Below are 19,681 nucleotides of genomic sequence, written 5' to 3' on the forward strand. Positions count from 1 at the left end.
GGCCCATCCAACAGTCAGTCTCAAGCAATCAGATGCGTTCATCTCCTCACCCACATTAAAGTGACCCAGCTTTCATGACAATTTCCATGAGTTTGTGTTAAGCCCTAAGGCCAAAGATGGCTACCTGAAACATAAACGTTGTGTGTAGCAATTTGGAAGCATCGAATCTGAATGCAGGTGGTGAGGGCCAGAGTAAAAGTCAAGGCTGATGGGAGACAGTGGAAATCCTCTCAGGAAGGCTTGCCCCCTCCCCCTTCTCTTTTCCTGTGTCTGTGCTTGAACGACCAGTGGGAGTACCACTCACGTTGAATTCCCATGAAGAGGGAAAGATGCTGAGAATCGCACAACTAGTTGGGCAGTAATTCGGTGTTCAAATAGAGAGGTCGAGTCTAGGGAAATGATGGACTTTGGTGTTCTCGGAACTTTTCCCTCTCCCTCTTCTTCGGGTGAGTAATGTAAGAATATTGGTGTTTTCCTTTCGTTGTTTGCAGAGCATTAAATCCTGGAGTAAATAGACCAGCAATTAGTGGGTAACAAGGTTATATCTAAAGTAAATTTAAAGACACCTAAGGGGAAACATATGTTGATGTGAGAGTACGTAAATCATTTCTGCTCCTTTATCCCAAAGGCACAACTTTAAAAAATTATCCTTTCATAAGAAAGGGATTTAGGCTAAACCAGAGATGCTGGATCTAAAAGAGCAATTATTTACGTACAATATGGCCAGTTTATGCTGTTTATGAAATTCTGACAAACGTGTATATGATCTAAACCCAAGACTGGGTATGAACATTGTCTGGCTTTGGGTTTATTTGGGGTTGTTTTTTTGTAGTCATTTGGCATGGAGAACAATCTTCTTTGGACTCCTTCAGTTTTCAGTACACTAACACAAGTTTTTCAGCCTTTGTGCTTAAGCATTGGGTGATTAGACACGGGTTGACAGTTCAAAGCCACCAGGTACTCCCCGCATGGGAAAAGGGGCGGCTTTCTGCTCTTGTAATTATTTACAGCTTCAGGAAGCCTCTGGAGCAGTTCTGCTCTGTCCAGTATGAGTGGAATCAGTTTGCCAGCCATGGGTTGGGGTCACAGCTTAGTAACTCTGTGAAGGCTCCAAGTGTGTGGACAGAGAAAGAAGAATGGAAATGAACACGGACTGAATGATGGCGGGGACAGTGGATTGCATGAAATCTAGTGCAGAACTATGTGCTAGTCAATATCCTGGGTAAGTCTTGGTGATCATAAGCAGCTTGTTAAGAAAGGCAATAGTATTCTCTCCATGCCCTTCTGCTGCCCCCTCTGTAGTAAGCTGTGTCTTTACTGTGGCTGGACCATTTAAGGTCTGCCTCTTCTAAACCTGTGGTTTACAGATTTAGAATCCTGAGACTGAATTAATATACTCATGGATGTATTATGTTCACGCATATTAGTATATTCTTCCAAGTGGACACTTGTAGATAACACGTGTATTAAAGAACAAAATCGTTACTTTTAATAGGTATGAATACATTTTTCTCTGCTAAGTGTATAGAGGGCTAGATGGTGTTGAACGAGGGCTCAAGGTAGGCTGATGTTGTTTACCATTCTGCCACTCAGCAATTCTGCTGCCCTGGTCATCTAGCCTGACTTTTTTGGACAGTGGTTTAGTCTGTATTGAAGACCCTTGGAAGATTAAATACGCTCTAAATTATTAAATCTCTTGGCACAGCATAGGCACTCAATAATATAATGTTACTCATTCCTAGGTGAACATTTAGATTGCACTGACATTTGAAGGTAATATGATCACAAAGATATTAAATTACACTGTGATCTGTGATCTAATTATGGGGCGAGTTTCAGGCTTTATGACTGGCTGATTTGTTCCTGATTCAGAAGCAGAGATCCTTGTGGTGTCATATAAGTTTACCCCAGCTTTATTATGTTCTCATGAAATTTCCCCCAAACCTATCGGACATCTGGCAAACGTTCTATGAGCTTGAATTTTTTGGAGAGCCAAAAAGACAAAATAGAAGTTGTGATCGGAAGAATAATGACCACCTCCACCTTAACACCCGCCCCCCCAAAATACTTTGATCATAATCTGGAACCCATGACCATCTTACCTTACTTAACGAAACAGTCTTTGCAGATATAATTAAGGGCGTAGGCCTCGAGGTGGTAAATTTGTGCTGGATTGTCTACTTGATGTCACTGTAATTCCACGGATCCCTGAAAGTGGAGACGTTTCCCAGCTATGACCAGAAATATGAACAGAGAAGAAGGCTCAGACTGATGTGCTCTTGCTAGTTTTGAAGATGGAGGATGGGGACCAGGGCCAGACTGAAAGACAAATGAGTGATATCTCTGCTAGAATCGTAGGAAAGGAACACAGGCCCGTCAAGACCTTGGTCTGAGCTCAGTGAGACCCATGGTAAACTTAGGACTTACAGGGCTTTCCATAATAAACCCAGCTTCTTTAAGGAATTTGATTTTTTTTTGTTATTTCTCATGACAGCAATCAGAAACTAATTCAGAAGCTTTTAAGGAGAACAAATTAAAGGGAGAAAAGAAATACAAGATGACTTTAAAAGCCGTAGACCCACTTAAAAGTCCTAGTCCTTAAACAGATGTGAAGAGAATCTTTTCCATATGTTTTAGGCTGGATTCTCTTAAGAAAGAAACAACAATACTGAGGATTATATATGTGTGGATCAAGAGAGAGAGATTAATTAATGGATTTATATCAAAGAAATGGCTTCCACAGTTATGGAGGTGAGAAACTTCCAAATCTGTGGATTACATGTCAAGCTGGGGGCTTGATGTGACTCAGAGTGGCAGGAGCTGATAATCCCAAGATCAGCAGGTCAGTTGGCATTGCGCTTCAGCTAATCCTACCATGAAACTGCGGGTTTGCAATGTGGGCTCCCCTAACTGCAGGAAAGGGGGCTTTCTTTCAGGACAAAGGGAAACTGAGGTCTCTTTTGCAATGCGTAAACTGGGGCTTAGAAGCCTTTTTCTTAATCACGTGATTGTAGGCCCAGTCAACCAGCTTCCCTATGTGTTGTCTGAATTAAGTTCTCTACTTGACCTCCAGGATCTAACATGCAATGTCTACCCAGAACTCACAGATAAAAGTCACAGTTGAAGATTTTATTGAGGATGTTCACAATTGTGATGACAGTGAGGCATGCTAAGGGTCGAGTTGGTTGTTCAGGTGTGCTGCTAAGTGCCCAAAGGGCATAACACACCTTTGTAAACCTAAACCCGAAGACTTTCATCTGTGACTCAGCAAACCCAGCTCCCTGAATTCCGGAAGTTCTCAGACATACTCTGCTCTAGGAAGCCTTAGCCCAAAGCACTCTGCTCTGCTTCTGTGGGTCATCAAATTCAGCCTCCCTGATTACTGCCCAGAGGCACCCGCCTCCACAAACCAGCTTCTTGCACAAAGCAGCTCTGGCTGCTGGTTATGTTGCTGCTCCTCTGATGTTATAGATGTTGGGGGGGGGGGACAGGGAGGGGGCAGATCCAGAAGGTTTACTCTGCGGGGTTCTCAGATCCAGAGGATGGGTGCCACTCCTAGCTGTTGCTGGCAATGAGATTTCTCCCCCTGCTTCTCAGGGAGCTCATTGCACACCCAGCAGGCACTCCAGGGAAGCTTGTTCACAGTTACTCACTAGTGAATCCTCTCGGGACCTTCCCCCTCCCCTTTTTTACCAGACCCATGCAGAAAAGGGTCTTTTGGTGGGAGTTACAGACTTTGACCAGAAGAGCCACGTTTAATAAATCATTGTCCCTTTACCCTCTATTATTCAACTTGACACACTTTCAAACACCCAATTACCCAGAGTCTCACTTCTCACCAATACTTAAACTTGTGGCAGTGATGTTTTGTGTACTAATATTGTCACTTTGCGCCATGGAGTAGCAGAATTTTCTTTACTACTGGAGACAGGATTATGAATACAAATGGAGGCAGGATTATCAGTACCTTGAAAACTGGACAGACTTGAGAACCAACTTAGAAAACTCATCCTTACGATTTATTTCTCTAGAACCAATCCCGGTACCAAATGCCTTAGGCTTGATTCTAGAAAAGCAGAACTATTGAATGTTATGTCAAGGAATAGCTAACGCTGTTGCAGGGGCTGGCAAGTCCCAAGTCCCTGAGTCAACTCTCCGGCTGTAGGCTTCTCTTGAATTGTGTAGCTGCAGGGGCTGATGAACCCAAGATCAGCAAACCCAACAGAAGGTTTCTGGCTGCAGAGATGAGCAAATCAAGACCCACAGTAAGATGACAGGCGGCTGACAAATCCCAAGATCGGTAGGCGATATAGCAGGCTGCTGACTCAAGTCCAAGGAACCTGAGGTCAGAAGATGAGCCAGATGCAGGATTCAAACCTGGGGAAAAGCAAGTAAGCTTTCCCACAGACAGCATCCTCTTATGTTGGAAACAGGCTACACCCCAAGGAAATTGTCTTTTGATCGGTTGGCTATAGCAGATCTCATCAAGGAAGTGATTACCTTACATTAGATCTCATCATGGGATTGCTACATCCTAACTGCCAAGCCATTGAGAATCTGGCCCAGCCAAGTTGACATAAAATTTTAATTTTCACACCTTAGAACTCTCTGTAATATCTCCATGAGACAGAATCTACTCAAACACAACTGGTTGGTGGTTTGGGGCCCAGAGGTAGACAAGTGGCATGCCCACTTCCCTGTGTGCTAGCGTTTGGCATTTTGCTGTAAACACGTCACAGACTGCCCTGACTCGGCAGCGTGGAAGTGGCAGCTCAGATCAAGAATCCATGGTGGCAGCAGCTGTGGGAGCAGCAGGCAGAACCCTAGCAACTCTGTGGCTTGGCAGGGACATGTTTGCCGACGGTCTCCGGAGTCTAGCTTTGTTATTATTAGGCATGCAGCAAGGCGGACAGACTCAGCAGGAGAGCAAAGCACCCCACTGTGAGCGCAGGAAGGGACAGTGGCCAACGTGAAGGGGACACCAATAACAGTCAGATGGTCCCACTGTCGGGCCCTGCAGCCCGAGGCGTGGAGGCCACAGGAAGAGACAGCACATGGGGAGCAGAGAGTAGCTGAGCTGCAAACCTGGCAGCAAGGAGGCAAGAAGGTTGGCTGCCTTCCTGTCCTCTTGCTTTTGTGGAGTGCAGGCCCACAGCTGTGACCGCCGCAGCAACGACAGCCACCGCAAAGAAAAACTTCTCGTCCCCAAACGACAAGGGCAATTGGGAACACAGGATTAAAGAGTGAACAGGAGCAAGGCAGGCACCATAAACTCCAATGGCGGTTTGGTGTGGTATTTAGCTCCGGTCAGCACAACCATAGGGAGGTGGCTGTGTGAGGGTTAACATATGTGCCACGCTATGTATTGTCTTTTTTTTCTTCGTACCTTTGGGACCTTTGTGGATTCAAAAAGGGAGGGAAGATGGAAGCAATTCAAGTTTCAGGGCCAGTGTGGGGTTCTATCTCAGTGGATCAGAAAACCCAAAGCAAGCATACAACTTCTGGAGCACAAGTCTGGGTAAGGTTTCATAGACTGCCTGTTGTGTTCTCACGTCCTGTGCCATAACCTTAGCACTTTCCACAGCCTGTCACCTCTGCCTGCTCTTGTTCCTGTTGCTGGTGGCAGGTATACGTATTGGCAGCAGCAAAGCTAGCCAATTCATGGTTCTGTGTTTCAGTCAAGAGGAAAGCGTTCACAGACAGATAATATCCAGGGGCAATAACAGGAACCAAGCAAAACAAAATGAAGCAAAGCCCTGCTGTTGCTTCCCTCTGACCTTTTCTTCCAGAAGAGAGATGAACAGGTTACAAGAGATCTGAAAAGCATTCGTTTCCTCCTTCCTCTACCTGGTTAGTTGTCTAAGAAGAAGGCGAAGGAACAATTGGAAACTATTTGAAGAGAAGAAAAGAGAGAGCGAAAGGAAGAGAGAAGAGAGGGTGGAGAAATGAAGAAAGATACAAGTTACAGGCTACTTAAGCCACAAAGTAAGATGTTGCTCTCTTAAGGAGCCGGAAGTTAAAATGGTGTCTCCAAGAGAAAAGGGTGCAATGGACTGTCACCATGGTAACAACAACAACCAAAAAAGGCAGCATCTGACATAATGACATGGGTGAGGGGAAGACACAGATGACCACGGGACATGGATGAACATAGCACGTGGGTGACCATGGCCTGAAAACACTGATGTCAATTTGAGGATTAATAGTCTAGGGATAGAGCCTAGCCTGTCAATCGGGATATAGCCAATGAGGCCTCTGTGTGGGCATGGCCTTCTCCCAAGGATTCTGGGAACGTCTGTATTTCCTCCTTGGAGGCAAGAGACACTCTCTCTGCTCACTCCCTGGGAGACATTTCTCATGAGAAGCCACATGAAACTTCCCCAATGCAGCCAGAGTCCTGAGAGCTGAAGAAGCCAAGTGGAGAGCCCTGCCAGTGCTGAGATACTTACAATGCAACTAGATCCATAAGACTTCCCACCCACTGGCTTGTGATCTTCCTGCATTCAATGTCATGCATGTGTTTCGTGAGTCTGAAGAGGACTTTATAGATTAGTATTGGACATGTGGGCTAATATCGAACTTAAGGACTTCATCTGGCCTGGCCTGGGAAGTTTTGTAAATATTCAACTGCTCTTGTATATCAAGCTCTTTCTTGTACACATATGAGTTGCTATGAATTTGTTCCTCTAGTCAACCCGGACTAACCCAACTGGGTTCATCAAGCTGCAGTGTGGGTAGCCCAGCACCTACCGGAGTCTTGCAGAAGGCCGGCGTTTTGCCCAGTCTGAAATGAAGCTGCGGCCTGGACACCATGAGGAGAAGCCTGTTCAAACGCCGGAGCATCGAAGTGCGTGCTGCTCTGTGACTGCGGGCTCCCCATGAGCGAGACGTGTGCTTCGGGGAAATTTCCCCAGTCTCGGAAGACGAGGAGGAGAGGGAGGGGGGAGGGGGAAGAGGGGGAGGGGGAGGAGGAAGCACAGTAGGCGGTGCAGTGTGACTCTCATCGCAAGAGAGGGTAAACAGATCCGGGTTAGAAATTCCAGGGAGGAGGGGTTGGATGGCTCCCTCCTCTTTCTCTTCTTTGATGAGGGCAGATCCTGTCATCTGCAAGCCTGGGAGAGCTCTGGGGACCGGCCAGGGGTGCTCATTGGGTGTGCATAGGCCTCGGAAACAGTGTGGGTTTATTGTGGCTCTTAAGTGGCCCGAGCTAATGGCTTGGCATGGAAACTGTCTTGGTTTAATTGGTTTTGGTGAACGCTGCTTGTTTCGACTGTGAAATCCCTTAGCCCTACCTTCAGAGCAATCCCCCCAGCCTCCCGGAATCAATAGAGCCTGCACTCAGGGTTGGTCCAAGAGCCTCCTTTGGAGGCAACCCCTGTGTTAGAGAAGAAGCCGAGCCCGCAGGCCGGCTCAGGGCTCCAGGAACATCAGGCTGTGATGTAGAGGGACTGATCCTGGTCATATGACGACTGATGTTTCTTTCTTTCTTTTTTAAATTTACTATTAATTGTGACAACACATACGCGGGGGTAGTAGCCCTCCCCCCAAACAGAATTTTGTGTTCAAAGCTATGTATTTTTTTTTTTTAACAAAACAACCTTATCACCTTCAAAGTACTCTCCATTACTCTTAATGCATTTGTCAAATCTCTGATTCCATTCTTGGAAACATTTTGCAAACTCATGTTTGGATAGCTCCTTCTTTTTTTCTTCACCTCTTCTACATCATCAAATCACTGTCCTTTCACATTAACTCTCCATTCGCAGAAACAAAAAGAAGTCACATGGAGCAAGGTCAGGTGAATTAGGTGTGTGGGGCAAGAGGGGCATGCTGGGTTTTTTGCCAAAAGCTGGCATATTAAGGTGGCTGTGTGAACAGGTACACTGTCATGGTGGCAAAACCAGTCCCCTGTTCCCACAAAACAGGTCTTTTTTGTCACACACTGTTATGCAGTCTTTTCAGAACCTCTCAAGAGAAAGCATGATTAACAGTCTGACCTGGTGGAACAAATCCAAATGCACTACAAGTCGACATTTTTGTCTGTCTGGGAAATTGGCGCACGTCCAGAATGGGGTTTGTCATCGATCGACATGTCACCTCTTTTGAAATGGGAGCACCACTCCTACACTTGAGCTTTTCCCATAGCGCTGTCCTTGTGAGCTGTGCGCAACGTCACGGCAGTTTCTGCGGCAGTTTCCCCGAGCAGGAAACACAGTTTCACCGCTGCAGGCTGGTCCCTTAAATCGGCCATCACACAAAAAGGAGGTTCAAGCGAGACTGCTTCTAAGACGAAGTGTACTGTGAGCAGGGGGAGTCTCCTCACGTGACGCCACTGGTGCACTAACTCCGTGCGAGCTGCCTGATGCTCACTTGGCTGGGGGGCGGGGCGTATGTACTATGAAAGCCCCACAGTGGGGCTTTTCCTTGCTTATCTTGGAGGGACGGTATCTCACCTCCATCATAATAGCATTTCCTAGTGGAATCACATCAGACAGTATTCTACAACTGCTTTCACAATCAATTTCCAAACATTCTTTTCTCTCTCTCTCTCTCTCTCTCTCTCTCTCTCTCTCTCTCTCTCTCTCTCTGTGTGTGTGTGTGTGTGTGTGTGTAGAGGCTTGGCCATGTAGAGCGGTGACTGGAAACACATCTGTTGAAGACAGGCCGTGTGTGTGTGTGTGTGTGTGTGTGTGTGTGTGTAGGGGCTTGGCCATGTGGAGGGTGACTGGAAACACATCTGTTGAAGACAGGCCGTGTGTGTGTGTGTGTGTGTGTGTGTGTGTGTGTGTAGGGGCTTGGCCATGTGGAGGGTGACTGGAAACACATCTGTTGAAGACAGGCCACATGAAAAATCTCATTGGGTTATCTTGAGTGGTGCAGATCCAATCGTTCAGATAATCGATATGAAGCCTTTTTGCAAGTAAGCAGATGTGGCCCGTGAAAGCAATAAGCACATTCAAACAGAGCCAAGGTGAGTCATTGAGCTGGGGGCCCTACAAGGAGGACAGAAACCTTGTGTGCAGGAAGATGGCATTTATAGTTCTGAGAACAGGGCCGAGACGAGCCTAACCCCAGGGATGGCATTTCTTTGCAAGGTCACGGTATTTGTTTAAAGTTCTCTTAAATCGTTTGACCTTAAATATATTTTGCTTTCTTGTTCTCTCAGGGGGTGTGAGCCACTATGGCCTTTGCAGTCCCAAAGCAGGCTGTCTAGACACTGCTTTCGAGCTCAGCGCACAGTGAGGTGACTGCCTGTTCGCATGTCAGTCTCTCCTCAGTGACCAGGAGCAGTTTGAGGCAGGGCCTGGTCTGCGTGCCCCAGAGCCTGACGTTCTGTTCATCATAGTGTGTCATCGACTGTGAATGAATGCGCCCAGGAAGACTGCGGAGAGGAGACCACTTAACCCATAGAGTCCTATCGCATTGATTTGTATGTCTGTTATTTTTATGTACTCAATCCTGATCTGTACGATGTCTGATACTTAAAATGATTTCATGCAGGAGGGACTCAGAAAGACACGTGACAGCATAGTATAAAGTCAGATTCTGTTGTTCCGTAAGCCCCAGAGATAAAACCATGGAAACATGCAATGGAGGCCGTATTGTCCTGTCCATTTGGTTTGCTGCTTGTGTCTTCTCTCTCAGGTTTATGGATGGGATTCCGTGGCTAAGGCAGGAGCCCTTTCTCTGTCGTCACGAGAGAAGACATGGTTGAAGAAAGCAAGGACTGACCCTGCTTACGCTCAGTTTTTGGTTACTTTCGCCTTCCCGAGCTCATGCTACTGTTTGATTGCATGTAATAGAGTGACCCAGTGCACTGGTTACGGTGCCCTCCTCTCTCTGTGTGACATCTTCCAGTGACGTTCTGAGTGCGATGGTACCAGCTGCTGTTCTTGAGGGGAGGGAAAGACACATCAGGTCTAAGTTTTGTAGGAATGCGTTGAACTGAAACACTCGCCTCAGGGCTGACTTCTAGACACCCACAGAGATGGCTGCCCAGGCAGCAGTCCTCAAAGGCCAGGTGTTTCCTTCACACCCAGTGAGTCATCGAGGCGCAAGGAGATGCTATTAGCCCTGCTGTGATTATTTATTTTAGCTCGTACAGTTTATGTATACTTTATAGTGTAATACTATTTTTATACAGTAATCCAGCTAGCTACCCAGCGTGCGTCAGAGTAGAGCTGCGCTCTGTGCGGCTCTTGAATGCCGGCTTTGCGGGGCAGTCGATCACCAGGCCCTTATTCCCATGTGTCTCTGAGTGCGCGCAAACTTCCCACCTTTGATGAGCAACTAATGACCCCGCCCAAGGGCCTCCGCATGTTGTTGTTGCTCCACACACTCAACAAGTGTACAGAGCACTGCTCTAAGAAAGCATACATGATACTGGGCATTCTACCTTTCACCAGGTTTCATGTTTCAATAGGAAAGGGAAGAAAGGTCAAGTGTGTCCCAGCATGTGCAGATGCTCTGTGTTGGACCTGGTGGATGGAGAGATAGAGAGTTGACAAATATGGAAAGAGTGTATTCTCTGATTCTGTTCCACTCCAAGCCAGCCATCATTGTCCCTAAAATGGCAGTGGACTTGGTACATTGGCACCTCTTCCCTCCCCCACTTAAAAAGACACCTTTTCAGTGGCCCAATTTCTTCCCTCGCTAAAGGCCTTGCTGAGGAAACCAAGGACTGACTCAAGGTTATGCTTGGACTGACTCCAACCCAGACTCTGCCATTGAGATATAGTATTAGATTTCTTGACTTCAAGGTCATATTCTTTGCCGCCCCCCAGTGATCTTCTCCGATCCGCCCAGCCAAGGAGGCAGATGGAGCTCTCCACCTCCTCCAGCAGCCTCTGTTGATTGTAGGAATGGGGTGTGGATTATTCATTGTTGGGTACAATTACCTCCCAGAATACAATGAATCTTCTTTTAGACATCCCAGGGAGATAATTTGGACATAATGAAGATCTATAGTAATCAGATAATTACTATCGATTGCTCTTTAGACGTCTTGATGAGGTAATTAGGGCATACTGGAAAGAAGCTAGAACTGATTGATTGGCATGACTGTAATCTCAAAGATTTCTAATTATGTTTCTTTTCTTCTAATGGCTTATAAACAAACATCATTTTAGCTTTCGAATTTGTCAGGTGCCAGGTTCACTGGGAACATCAGCTTTCTCTATTATGCTAACTAGACGCCGAACATGATCCACATAAGCTTATTATGCCGTCCCGCTGAAGCAGAAGAAACGGCAATTAACCCTCGCTTTTCTTTATTCTTCTTCCTTTCCACATGGCTGGATGCTGGTTGGGGAATGGGAGGTGCCCTGTTGTGGGCGGTGATGCCATGACGCGCATGCGTGACTCTCGGGTGGGGGCTGGATCTCTGGCTTACTGGGGTCCCTCAGAGTCGGCTGAGCTGCGGGCAACGCGGAGGAGCAAGGGCGCGATGACACCCCCGTGCATGTGTCCAGTTGGTCGACTGTGGCTGGTGACCGGGTGGTTGCTAGGGTCGCTGTCAGAAGTCCTAGTCCCTTGTCAGCAAGCCACGTGGACTAGCAGCTCAGTACTGTCAGGCACATGGCCTGTACAGCTCCACGTAAGGGGTGTTGTCTCATCTCTTCCATTAGGTCCAAATTAGGGAGTCCCCATCCAAGACCACAATCTACGTTCTTCTGAGGCTTCCTACAGCTCTAGTAGGATGCTAAGAGCCATTTATAGAAGTGACTTGAAATGAGCCATTGACCCCTAATCTGAGATGGTGGTACATTTCATACCTGCTCGGTGACATGTGCATCGTTCATCAGTAGTCATTCAGCAAATGAAAGGGGGATGCTTTCCTCGGTATAAGGCCACCTGGTCCCCAAACTAGCTGGTCTACATGGTGATGCAGCTGTGCTTGGTTACACCGTGATACTCATTGCCATAATTGCCCCCGTCAGTTTCCAAGGCTGTAACTCTTAAGGGCATTAGAAAGCCTCATGTCTCTTGAGGAAAGGCAGGTGGTTTCGAACTGCTGACCTTGCAGTCAACAGCCCAATGCACAACCACTACACCACCAGGAGTACTCTGTCTGTCTCTGCCACTTATTCATTCATATACATACAGAATGACCTTTATATGAACCTGCTTCATTGAAGTTCAAGTATTCCATTTATTCTCTCACCAGCAAATTAAGCTATTTTGCTTTCATATTTTTATAATATCCTTTATTTTCATGAGTGCTTGTAATAAAAAGAAAGATCCTAATTTACCCACCTATTTGGATCACTGGCATTTTTAAAACCCAGGAGGGGTGAACTGCTTGAGGAATGGCTCCGACAGCAAAGGAGACCCAGGATATTTTGTTCATTGGTAACTTATGGATTTGCTACTATTTGGGTAATTGCCGCTGTCTTTGGAAATGCTTCATTAACTCCAATTAACTGGTTTGAGGAATGGAAGTACACATACAACTTGTCTTTGTGCTACATCTTTATTGTGAAAAGCTATATAGTAAAGCTATATAGCAAACATTTTTATCAACCAGCATTCTGGAGAAATGAGGTCCATTTTTTGACCTTTAATCCTAATAACTAGTTAGTTCAATGTTTGATGCATTTAAAATGATACATTAGAATAATTTCACTAATAAGAAAGACAAATGAGCTTATGAGAGAAAATGTATTATTTTTATGTAATTGGGAATCATGCAACACTTTATTTCTTACAGAAGCTACAAGATATTGCATTAAATGTCTAAAATGCATTCTAAAATTTTTTTCCATTGAATTAACCAAGTTCAAGTGGTAGGTTGTTTGTTGTTGTTGATTGTTCCTTTTCACAAAAGTAACTTACTTTGTTGGATTTTTACTTTCATTGGAAGTCTTCCAAGGTGGAACTCTGCTTAGTTCCCTGTATTCAATGACATATTTCACTTATCGATCAGGAAGCGCAGACTGTACTGATTGTGCTCCACCACAGCGTGACCGAGCTTGTTACCTCAGAGTGCATTGTCAACAGACCCCAGACAGACCTTGAAAGTGACCGAGGCCTCCGCTGCAGGGTTTTGAGGCTACCAGAGTAGAGTTCATGTAGTGGCACATTTGCCATATGGGGTTCAGAAGACACAGAGAAGACGTGTACTGGCTCGGTGTCTGAACTTGATGGAAAGTGATGCCATTCGATAATTTGCTGTCCGTTGGTGCATGTCATTCTAGGAAGTTTTACAGCTCGAGAGACAGATGGGAGGACAGCTTCTAGAAGAACCAAAGGCTCTTCATTTTAAAGGCAGCACCCACAACTTGCGCCTGTCCATCCATGACATTGCCCATTCTCTTTGGAAGAGCAAATTGCTGGCGAAATATCAGGTAATACTTCCACAGGTTGCTAAAGACGTAGAGATGGCTCCAAGAAAAAGGAGCAAAATCATGTAAACCTTAGAAATTTCTTCGCTGGGAATGAGTTCTAAATCAATTCATTATTGTCCCTAAATCTCAACCCAAAGCATTGCCATTGAGTCAATTCTGACTCATGACAACTCTGTACAGTTTCTGGAGCCAACAGGCTCGCCTTGCTTCCATGGAGCAGCTAAGAGGGTCTAAAATGCCGACTTTGTGGTTAATAGGCCGGTGCCTAGCTCATACCTTTAACCCCAGCTCTCCCTTCTCTAAAATTGTTTGGAATTATTTAGGATTTTTGAAAAAGAGATGCTTTTCTTAAAATTCTTCTCAAATGATTAAACTATCCTTGCTTCATTTTTATTAAATAAGACTTCCAATCCATCAGCTCTGTAAATTTTCAGAAAATTTTACATTGAATCGATAAAAACGGGCTCAAATGCAACAGCCCTCTAGCTGAGAGGAAGAAGGTGGAGTGTGACGGTGGGAAAGAAGGAAGGTAAAAGGAAACAGGAAAAATCTAGGAAGCAAAGCTATGGATAGAGGTAAAAACATAGGTGCGCATTTATGTAAATGTATTAATTCATCAAATATAGAGGTACTGGCCTACGTACATATGGCAATACATTGAGGAAGTGGACAGACTTTGGGTCTCTGCTCAAGCCCTCCCTCAATGCAGGAACGCTTTGTTCTAATAACCTGGCATTCCACGATGCTCACCCTTCTGGCACGAGGGACAAAATGGGTGCACAGCAAATGTGGTGAAGAAAGCTGATGGTGCCTGGCTATCAAAAAATTTAGTGTCTAGATTCTTACAAGCTTTAAGTTAAACAAGTGGTCATCTAGCAGAGAAGCAACAAGCCCACATGGAAGAAGCACACCAGTCTGTGCGATCACGAGGCGTTGACGGAATCAGGTAATAGGCATCATAAAACCCCTAAAAAACATAGTTGAGAATGTGGGGGTTTGGAGCAGAGACCCCAAACCTATCTGTAGACAGTGGGACATCCCCTCACAGAAGGGTCACAAGGAAGGGATGAGTCACCCAGGGTGCAGTACAGCACCAATGAAACACACAATATTCCTCTGGTTCCTTGAGGCTTCCTCACCCCGTACTATCCTGACCGAAATCCTGCCTTTCGCTTTGGACTAGGTGGGAGCACGCACACAGGGACAGATAAGAGCTCACAACACAAGGAATCCAGGTCAGATAACCCCTCAGGAACAGAAATGGGAGTCGAGATACCAGGAGGGTAGGGGGAAGGTGGGGAAGAGAGAGGGGAAGAAACCGCAGAGCAAGGGAGACAGACAGTGGTTGGTGTAAAATATGAAAATAATAATAATCTATAATTTATCAACAGTCACGAGGGCAGCAGGTGGGGGGAGGGAGGGGAAAATGAGCTGATACCAAGAGCTCAAGTAGAAAGTAAATGTTTAGAAAATAATGATAGCAACATATGTACAAATATGCTTGATACAATTGATGTATATATAGATTGTTATAAAAGCTGTAAGCCCCCCCCCCCCAACAAAATGGTCTTTAAAAACAGCTCAAATGTATTCAGAGGAAACCAGAACACTGCTACCGAAAATAACACAAATTTGGTTTTAACATTATTAGGAGTAGCTTTATATTGGAAACATAAAGGAAACGGAAATAGCATATAATAAATATTGTCAAAATTGTATTAATAACAGCATAAAGATACTTGTCCCAAGTCTCATGCTGTGTACCTGCGGGAAACTCCTAAAGCTCTCCAGGAGTGCTCACCTCCTCTCTTCCAGACAGCCTGGGCTGGCTCTCAGGGGAAGGACGGTTTTGATGCCAAGTCTAGCCTCATACCCAGTCCTGGGAGTGCCAAGCACATTTCCAAACGCTTTGAATCCGTGTCCTCACAAGTGCAAATCCAATCCCAAGCCCTACCATTTTAGCTGAGCAAATTGCGAATATACCAGAAGGCGTTACCAGAAGCCTTTCCAGCTAGTTTATACACTCATGTGTGAAGGACTTGCTCATAAATCCTGAGTTGTTCACCACTTGTGAAAGTGAATGGGTGTATGCCCGCTCTCTTCCACCTAACTTAGCACTTGAGCTAAGAGAGCGGGCTTGGACGCGCTGTTTAAATCTCTTCCTTTGCTTTCTTCTATTTCACAACTGCCGTAACATTTCATAAATCTACTTTTATAAACGATAGCCTGCATGCAGTGATCGTGGAGAGCATTATTAACAATACTGACAGGAAACATGACATTCGTTAGAACTGAGGCTTGGTGCTGTGTGCCTACACAGCAATGCTGTGGGAAGCAAAGGCTGGGCGAACGGTTTCCAGTACGATTGCAGCCCAGAGACCCCCATGCAGCCGTCCCACTCGGTAACACACAGACTTGCCATAAGTTGGCATCAACTTGACGGCAACTGATAGCGATTTTGGTGAATGCTTTGGGTCGCTCTACTCTCCGAAGCACTTGGTTTGATCTCCTTTAAGCCCAGTGGGTATGAGTTAGTCCGTATTCCTTTCAGGTTAAGCAATTTGCTCTAAATCCTCACCCAAGTGCTGGAAGATTGTACGCCTTTCTAAACCCTTGACTTGTAACTGCCAGGCTCTCCTGTGTTTTAGGAACCTTTTTTCCCCCCTTATCTCTGTTGCAGACAAGGGTCTAGAATGGGCTCTGATGGAGACCATTTAAAGCCAAACTCAACCTGTTGTTAAGTAGATTGTGCTGCCCCCTCCTGTCCCCGCCCCCATGCACTAGGGAGGAATTCTTCCATATGGTTTTCCCACCGTACTCTTTACGGAAGCAGACCAGTGAGCATGAGGAGCTTTGAACCGCCAACCTTTAGATAGGTTTGTAGCCAAGCACAAATCTTTTCTGCTTTCCAGGGACCTAGAGGAAATCAAGATTTTTTAAAAAAAAAATTAATGGTCCAGGTTTTTCTGTGGCAGATAGTCTAGTCTACAGTTTTCCCTCTCATACTAAGTCTGACTCTCTCCTATCGTGGGCAGAGGGAGGATGGGAAGGGAGCTATCTCAGTGGATGGTCCCCTAGGGTTCCTGGGCTTTTCCATTTTAGACTCTCACAGCAGCGATGCCTTTCCATGAACAATCAGTGGCACATGTAGGTTCTTAACTCATTTTTCAATTGTTTTCTTGGCATATAGTTCACATATCATAGTTCATTGCTTTTTACGTATATAACAAATTGTTGGGAGAGAGACTCCTAGATTGGCAAATGTTTGGACTCGGAAAGCCAACTCCCTGAGTTCAAATCTTAAGCCTGCTATGAGCTCCCTGTACCTTTGACTGAGCTGTTTCGCCTCGCTGAGCCTCAGTCTGGCTTTGCGTTCGTATTTTAATCTGGGGGGAAGCAGGATGCTGATGGGATGATGTTGAAGGTTAAACAAATTAACATGTGCACTGGGAGGAGGATCTGGCAACAGACTAATTTTACTGTTCGTCCCTCCTTTGTGTTGCCTACTTTTCTGTCCCTCAGGAAATTCCTTTTTATCACATCTGGAGTGGTTCTCAAAGAAACCTGCACTGCACCTTTACTCTGGAAAGATTGAGCGTGGACACAGTGGAGCTGGTCTGCAAGCTGTGCGTGCGGCAGGTGGAAGGCGAAGGACAGATCTTCCAGCTCCACTGCACCGTATCGGAGGTAAGACACTCCTGTTTGTCTTGGAAACCATGGTAGCCAGAAACCTCCGGAGGAAGCACTGTGTGGAAAAGGAGGCATCTCAACGTAGGCCATGCGGGAAATCCTGGGGAGACTTCTCTTCTGTTCCATTTGTGAATAGAACAGAGTCCTTTTCCCCCAGTGTTGCACGGAGCGCCTCTGTTCTGTGAAGGTCACAGAAGGGTGCCCACAGCACTCGCCTCCCATAGCCGAAGTGGTCAGTGCACCTCACAGACCCACAGGGAGCTAGACATGGAAAGGAACCTAATGGGGAATCAATCCATGGTGGACAAACGGGTTGTACTTTTTTATGACATGAATTCAGGACCATGTTCTAACTTGTTGAAACAGATCCAAATTTCAAGTGTAAGGCTTAATTTAAGGAGCATCCTCACGGACTACCTTTTCTCACAGCCTCCCTTGATGTGCCTATGGGCCCTGCTTCCTCCACCAGCTCCCTTTCTGCCTCCTTCTTCAGGAAACGCCTACCTTTGCCCCAAGTAGGCGCTGCTGAGCGGACTGATGGAGGAGCGAGAAGATCCAACCCCTCCGACACATTCTTCCTAGCTCCTTTTTCAATCCGTGTTGAAAGAAAGGGGGAAAAAAAGTCTAGATCTTTTTTTCTTGCAAGTCATTCTGTTTTTTAAAAAAAGAAAAAAGTATGCCCTTTCTCCAGGGCAGAGAGAATGTTCTAGAATGATAAGGGGGCTTTAGAAAGTAGGTAGAACACATTCCATTATCTTCCCCTTCCAGTTTCCCGCAGCTCTGTTGTAGAAGGACACCGGTGCGTGTTGCCCCCTTTGAGGCTCTACCATGGAGAGCCCCATCCCTAAAGGGCAGGTAGACTCTGCAGACCCTGCAGCGGGGCTTGTTCCCAGATCTGTACTATCTGTATGGATCCCACTCGCCGCCAGCCAGGTCTCTGGGAGGGAGTGGAAGGCCCCCATGCTGTCGTCTGCTCTCTCAGCGGCGAAGGCTGCAGTTTGAGAGGTGGACCCTTCAGGCTTAGAGGGACAAATGACAAAGAAGATGCTGGACAGTCACAAAGCCGAATCTTCTAGGGCCTCGCGACTCCAATCTTCATGCCCCTTCTGACCACAAAGCTCAGGCTTGTCGTGTTTTAAAGCTACAGTGGGACCGTCGATGATTGAAAGCCCTGCTTGTCCCGCACTGCCTCGTGCGCGGTGACATAGAATGAAAGGTCATCGTTGGAGACGACCTTCCTAAGCAAAGGGGGCGAGCACGTCTGCCCTGACGACAGCCGTCCCTCCTTCCCACAGCCGGCTGCGGCGCGGTCATCATTTCCTCCTGTAGTTTCATGAGACTTCTGGCTCATAAACAACTTTAGTCACAGACCCCCGTGGCATTCATGAGGCATGATCTCCGTGTCAGGGTGTCATGGCAACCGCCAGGCCTCCCGAAGCTGCAGCCCTATCTGCGGCACACAACACCCCCCCTGCTGGCTCCAGAGGGTGTTTCACTCTCAGGCCCAGCAGGTCTGCAAAGTTCAATAACCACCCAGCTCCAAGGGCAACAAAGGCTGGGGGATTTGGGAGGGGGTGAGGGGGTCTGGCCCTTTGAAGCTTGCTTTCTGTCCAGCACGAGCACTTGCCACGGGATGAAAGGGCCGATCACATGCAGCCACAAATGAAAGAGAGCCCTTCACTGCCCTCCCCCCACTAGCCGGGCCACCTCCTCTCAGAGCAGAGAGAGCTTTGCATAGTGTGATCACCACTTAAGAACTGTCCGTCTTGGGCCAGCGCATGGGAGAGAGTCGTCCTTTCAGCATGAGGAGCCAGACCGCCAGTCTGTGGAGGCCTTGGGCCAGGCTCGGCGGAGGAGGCACACCCTAGGACCAGAGGAGAGAGTGAGTGAGTGGGGTGGAGATGGCTGTGGGCATGAGGGCACTCTGCTGCCTTTACTTCTGGGTCACTGGCTGAGTCCCGCCATTGTTGTGAACTTCTGAAAGCCATGTGCGGCGCCCAGAGGCGCGCAAGCAGGCCCCAGTGCCGATGTCAGAGGGCCTGGCTCTGCCCTCACACAACAATCGCCGCTAGAGAGTCCGCGGCCCTGATCTTCATCCAGAGCTCAGTCTGACCGCCAAACCGTACACACACAGAGAGAAAAGGCTCCATTTGCGCTCGCATCCTTCTGAACAGCAAGCTGGCGGGTGGGCTGGGAGAACAATCCTGATGTCCTAGTTCCCGAGAATGAGCTGACTTGCCAGGAATGTGCTGCCCTCAACCCCACTCTCCCCTCCACCCCATCCGCTACCTCCCACCTCACCTCACTCAATAGACGCTCACCCAGCAGCCATTTACAAAGTGATGGCTGCCTGTGGCCTCTGTAGCCAGTAGAGGACCTGCTGCCTTCCTCGGGCATCAGGCTGGGCTTCCCCTAAGAACAACTATGATGTCTTTCCCCAGTTACAAGTGAGTGAATTCTGACCCAAGGCGAACCTTCACATACCAGGACAACGACCTTTCTTAGAGTTTCCAATGGCTGATTTTTATGGAAATAGATCTCTTGGATTCTCCTGAGATGCTTCTGGGAGAACTCAAATCTGTAACCTTTCATTTAGCAGCCAAGTGTCTGATGGCCCATGGTTCTTTCAAGAGCTTGCCAATTGT

General features: G+C 46.8%; 1 protein-coding gene across 1 annotated transcript in view; it reads left to right on the forward strand.

Moving 5' to 3' along the window:
* The window catches only part of UNC5C (unc-5 netrin receptor C), a 448,382-nt gene that overhangs the window by 421,608 nt on the left and 7,093 nt on the right, over positions 1-19,681 (forward strand). The window contains exons 14-15 of the mRNA XM_075544874.1: positions 13,197-13,346; positions 16,869-17,033. Of these exons, the coding sequence (XP_075400989.1) occupies positions 13,197-13,346; positions 16,869-17,033 (315 nt within the window). The remainder of the gene's footprint in view (positions 1-13,196; positions 13,347-16,868; positions 17,034-19,681) is intronic.

This window comes from Tenrec ecaudatus, chromosome 3 (genome assembly GCF_050624435.1).
Source record: "Tenrec ecaudatus isolate mTenEca1 chromosome 3, mTenEca1.hap1, whole genome shotgun sequence".
Taxonomy (NCBI): domain Eukaryota; kingdom Metazoa; phylum Chordata; class Mammalia; order Afrosoricida; family Tenrecidae; genus Tenrec; species Tenrec ecaudatus.